The sequence below is a fragment of the Leucopleurus acutus genome (genome assembly GCF_964270905.1).
Source record: "Leucopleurus acutus genome assembly, chromosome: 10".
In the NCBI taxonomy this organism is placed as follows: Eukaryota; Metazoa; Chordata; class Mammalia; order Artiodactyla; family Delphinidae; genus Leucopleurus; species Leucopleurus acutus.
In genome coordinates this window covers 52,557,226-52,562,762 of record NC_139153.1, presented here as the reverse complement: position 1 = coordinate 52,562,762, position 5,537 = coordinate 52,557,226, and the positions used below count along the sequence as shown (strand labels likewise).

General features: G+C 41.4%; 1 protein-coding gene across 1 annotated transcript; it reads right to left on the bottom strand.

The window, feature by feature from the left end:
* Positions 1-4,067: 4,067 nt before the first annotated feature.
* On the bottom strand, positions 4,068-5,208 carry LOC309968023 (transcription elongation factor A protein-like 4; the record flags this gene model as incomplete). Its single annotated transcript, XM_082849113.1, has 1 exon — positions 4,068-5,208. The coding sequence occupies one exon, from the start codon at positions 5,206-5,208 to the stop codon at positions 4,645-4,647; it is 564 nt and encodes a 187-aa protein (XP_082705239.1). The 3' UTR covers positions 4,068-4,644.
* Positions 5,209-5,537: the final 329 nt, after the last annotated feature.

Here is a 5,537-nt window from a genome sequence, read left to right as displayed (position 1 = left end):
GTGTAATCAACCATCGATCTGTTTGAGATGATTGGATTTGTTCCTTCATGAACGCTGGCCTCCACTTGACTTCACACTAATACATTTGTTCATAAAAAGAGAATAATGCATATTTTATTATTCAGAATTTGGCAGTACTTGTGTGTTATATTTAGTTCCTTGGATGCAAAGAGGAAATTAGCTGTTGTCTCCTATCCTCACCTAATGGGAAGGAAAATTGTCAGGGTTAAATCCAAAGAAGGGGTGCTGCACACTGGCTAAGCTGGCCCTGGTGTGCTTTGGGGCAGAAGAAAACCATCAGGAGCTCAAAAGAAAGCAAGGAAGTGGAAGGTGACTATCCCATGGGGTGTTCCCAAGAGCTACCTACTGGGTGGAGCCTACGACACATCCGCATCACTGTGCTCAGAGGTAGAGCTAACGTTCGATTAGAAAGAAGAGCATTGATGAGATTATGGTTTCTCTTATTTCAAAGAATGCTGATGCCAGTGATGATGTCAGCCTGTGTCTGATCTCAGTTACCATTAGTGTCCCTCCCTGCCTACTACACTGAGCATCACCATCCCAAACAGGTTTCCTGCCCTTTCTCTATTCCTTGCCTCTGACCCCACTGTTTCCTTAGCCTTGCCAGTCAGTCCTTACATCATGCCTTCATTTGGCAAATATGGTTGGCAAATATCAACTCTTCTTAGGAGCCTTCCTTCATTCTAACAAGCAGAGCCAGGTATGATTTCTGTTCTGTTATAGAATTGTGCTCATATCTCACTTACTCAGTATTATACTTTATAAAATTATCTCTTTATTTTATTATACAGTTCTGTTCAATCTTTTTTTTTTCAATCTTATTTTACATAATATTCTATCATAACTATCTTCTTATATTGTCATCTCCTCCACTTGATTGTGAACTGGTGCCCTGAAACATAGACACTTCCTCTTGAAATCACCATTGTCCAGTATGTAGGAGATGTTCAGGAAATCTTGTTGAATCATTGAATTAATTTTCACCTAGGAGAATTGGTCACAACTTAAATTCTTAGGAAAAAATCTCTTGCTTTTGTTGTTGTTTGCTAGGAAGATTGCACATTATTCCATTATCATTTATTACTAATTGTATTTTCTATTTGGTGAGTTGTTACTTTTATACTTTTTGCCCATTACTGAAGTCTTAAGTTTCTTGGTTATGTCATATAAAGTAATTTGTATAAGATATTCATTCAGTGAATAATTTTGAGCATATCCCATGTGTGACATTGTTTTAGGTGCTAGAGATGTGTAGTTAGCAAAGAAACAAAAATCCTTGCATGGCAACCTAAATGTCCATCAACAGGGGAATGGATAAAGAAGATGTGGTACATATATACAATGGAATATTACACAGCCATAAAAAAGAATGAAAGAATGCTATTTTCAGCAACATGGATGGACTTAGAGGTTACCATACTAACTGAAGTAAGTCAGAGAAAAACAGATGTTATATATTAATGCATATATGTGAAATTTAGAAAAATGGTACAGATAGATCTACTTGCAAAGCAGAAATAGAGACACGTAGAGAACAAACGTATGGATACTAAGGGGGGAAGGGGTGGGAGTGGGATGAATTGGGAGATTGGGGTTGACATATATACACTACTATGTATAAAATAGATAACTAATGAGAACCTAAAATAGATAACTAATGAGAACCTACTGTATAGCACAGGGAACTCTACTCAGTGCTCTGTGGTGACCTAAATGTAAAGGAAATCCAAAAAGGAGGGGATATATGTATGTGTGTAACTGATTCACCTTGCTGTACAGCAGAAACTAACACAACATTGTAAAGCAGCTATATGCCAATAAAAAAAAAATCCTTGCATGTTTGGTAGAATTTTCCTATAAAACCATCCTGAGGGTTTTTTTTTTTTTAACTTTGTTTTTGTGCAAAGCATTTAAACTACTGATTCAAGTTTTGAAAGATTATGTCAATTTTTATTTAATTTTTGACTGATTTATACTTCTTTTTGAGACAATTTTGGTAGGTAGATTTTTCTAGGAATTTATCCATTTCATTTAAGTTTTCAAATCCATTGTAATAAAATCATTCATAATATTTATTATCTTTTAAGTCTCTGCTCTGTATTTATTTCTCCCTTTACATTCCCAAGATTCTTTCCTATTTTTTCTTTACTTATCTTCCTAGAGGTTTGTGAATTTTGTTATTGTTTTCAAATACTTTTATGGGTCTATTTTACTTTCAATTTCTTTTTTTTTATACATTTATTTATTAATTTATTTATTTATGTTTGGCTGCATTGGGTCTTCGTCGCTGCGCTCGGGCTTTCTCTAGTTGCAACAAGTGGGGGCTACTCTTTTTTTTTTTTTTTCGGTACGAAGGCCTCTCACTGTTGTGGCCTCTCCCGTTGCGGAGCACAGGCTCTGGACGCACAGGCTCGGCAGCCATGGCTCATGGGCCTAGCCGCTCCGCGGCATGTGGGATCTTCCTGGACCGGGCACGAACCCGTGTCCCCTGCATCGGCAGGCGGACTCTCAACCACTGCGCCACCAGGGAATCCCTGGGGGCTACTCTTCATTGCGGTGCACAGGCTTCTCATTGCGGTGGCTTCTCTTGTTGCGGAGCCTGGGCTCTAGGCGCACGGGCTTCAGTAGTTGTGGCATGTGGGCTCAGTAGTTGTGGCTCACGGGCTTAGTTGCTCCACGGCGTGTGGGATCTTCCCGGACCAGGCATCAAACCTGTGTCCCCTGCATTGGCAGGCGGATTCTTAACCACTGCGCCACCATGGAAGCCCCACTTTCAATTTCTATTTAACTAATTTCTCTCTTATGTTTATTATTTTTTCCTTAAACTCTTTTTTTTCTTCTTCTTCTTTTTTTTTTTTTTGCCACACCGCACAGCTTGCGGGATCTTCCCCGACCAGGGATTGAACCTCGGCCACCTCAGGGAAAGCCTGGAATCCTAACCACTAGGCCACCAGAAAAGTCCTTCCTTATACCCTTTTTGAGTTTCTTCTACTCTTCCTTTTTCTGCAGTTTCTTTTTCAAGTTAAACACTTCTTACCAATTTGTAGCCTTTCTTCTTTTCTGGTATAAACATTTAAGGTCTAAATTATCCTCTAAGAGCCTCTTTAGCTGCCGACCACAATTTTTGTTGTTGTTGTTGTTTGTTTTTTTTGGTCGCACTGCACAGCATGTTAGGATCTTAGTTCCCCCACCCACACCCCCTGTAGTGTAAGCTTGGAGTCTTAATCACTGGACTGCCAGAGAAGTCCCAGACCACAATATTGGATAAATGATATTTTATTATCATTCAGTTATAAGTGTTTTCTATTTTCTATAGTATTTTCTTTGACATCCAGGTTACATGAAAATGTGTTTTCTAGTTTTCAAATGTGCAGTAATTTTTAGTTATTGTCAAAAAACAAAATGAAACAGCCCATTTGTAATTTAACTGTTTGCAATCTTTTATTTCCTTTCCAAAGTTTTTTCTGTTTCTTCAGACCTCCCCTGTAATATAGTTTGTTCAAATGCTTTCTTGACCCAGTTTTGAGGACCGGTCAGTTCCCCTTTTTGAGGAGTTAGGTCCATACCCCAGTCACTTCCCCCATTAGCCTCTTGTGTGTACTCTGGGATCACTAGGAACCAGTCCTAATTGTCCTGGGGACTGGGAATAGATGACTAGGGACAGCTCCTCTGCTCCAAGCCTACAAAGTTTTTCAACTTAGCCAATCAACAGAGAACTCTTGAAAACTAATTAACCCCACCCTGCTTGCCATACATAAGTTGCCCCCTACAGCTCTCGCTTGCTGTTACTGTCCTTGGGTGCAACCCCTGTGTGGCCTGCCTCACAGCCTTCTCTCATTTTAAGCTGTAAGTAACAGGTCTGACACCAAATTCTGGATGCTTTATCACCTCTGCTGTGCAGCAGAGGTCCATGGAGCGCCTCCTGAAGGCCTTGGGAGTTTTTGCCTTCCAGTGTCAGACACGCTGGGTGGCTACGGTACCTGTGGCCCGGGGATTGTATTTTGATGTCTTTGGTCGTGAAATAAGATTTGGTCCACTAGGGGGGCGCTGTAGGCTCACGCTATCGCTTTGTTTCTTGCTGAAGGTCTGTGCTGTGCAGCATATGACATACCACCTTGCTTTGGGGGTGGGTTTGCTCTGGGTATTTTTTTGTTGGTCACCTTCTCTCTGGTCAGGTTTCAGAAACTTAGCTCAATAAAAGATATTGTCCATGAAAATGTCAGGAGGGTAGGCGTTAGCCCTGACTGTGTCTCTGGCTGTGTTGCCTTTGAGTGCACCACCTCCCTTCTCTGGATTTTTCTTTTTTTTTTTAAACCACTGTTAATCTTTTAGTAGACACAGCTTTCCGAGTTTTTTCTGTACATGGATCACTAGGTAAGTATCTTTGTAGTTTTACAAAAATGGACTGATGCCGTATATATGGTTCTGAAAACTGGTTTTTTAAACATTTTACAATGCACCATAAACATTTTTCCATGCAATGGATGAAAATCTGCTACTGAAACACACAGGGCTGCAGTTGGATAAAGAGAGTGACACCTAAAGCATAGTATTAGCATAAGGTTAAATAAAGCATAGGGCCTTGCAAATGCCTGCCAGGGGCACTACACAAAAGGAATGTCTTCAAAGCCCCTTTGTGGGGCCCTGCAGCCACCCCTGAGTTCCCTTGGGCCCCTCGGGTGGAAGGGGTCCTGTAAACTTTTTTGCATCCAATTTCTGTCTGGTTTTCTTCACCTCATCCTCCACCCTGGCCATCTCGTCAAATTCTCTTATCATCGCTTCATTGCTCAAATGCATATCGTGTATGGCCTCCTTGTATTCCTTGAGACACTGAGCCAGCCCCTTGTTGGTTTTTCTTTTGGCCTTCCTGGGTACATCATCCCCAGCTGGGCGCTTTCCTGCAGCCCTTGGTTTGCTGGCTGGCTTTTCTTCTTTTGGCTTTCCCTCGCTCACTGGCTTTCCCTCACTTACTGGCTTTCCCTCGCTCACTGGCTTTCCCTCACTCTCTGGATTTCCTTCTTCTGGCTTTGCCTCACTCTCTGGCTTTTCCTTATCCTTTAGTACTTCCTCATCTTCTGTCTTTCCCCTGAGATCTGTCCTTCTCTTGTTTTCTAACTTTTCCTTGTCTTCCACAGTACAAGCTACTCCCGGCTTTCCCGCAACCAGTGGCTGTTCTTTGTTTTCCATCTTGCCTTGGTTCTCAGGCTTTCCTTCATTTTCACTGCGAGGATTCAGGACAGGTTCCTCCTCTTTCTCTAGCCCAGTAGAGCACTGGGAACAACAGACACGTACACCTGAAAGAACCTGGAGCAACAATTAGGGGCTCCCAGACGGCTCTGGGTCCGACAGCAGGCTTCTCTGGATTCTTAAAATTTCAACCTTTATTGTTTTTTTTTTTTTTTTTTTTTGGTGAGTGGGGATATTGTTTAGTTTTGAATCCCTTACTGGAGGGAAAACCTATTTAGTGTTTCTCCAGGACACTATCATTATTACTTTGCAAACCTGAAGACCAACTT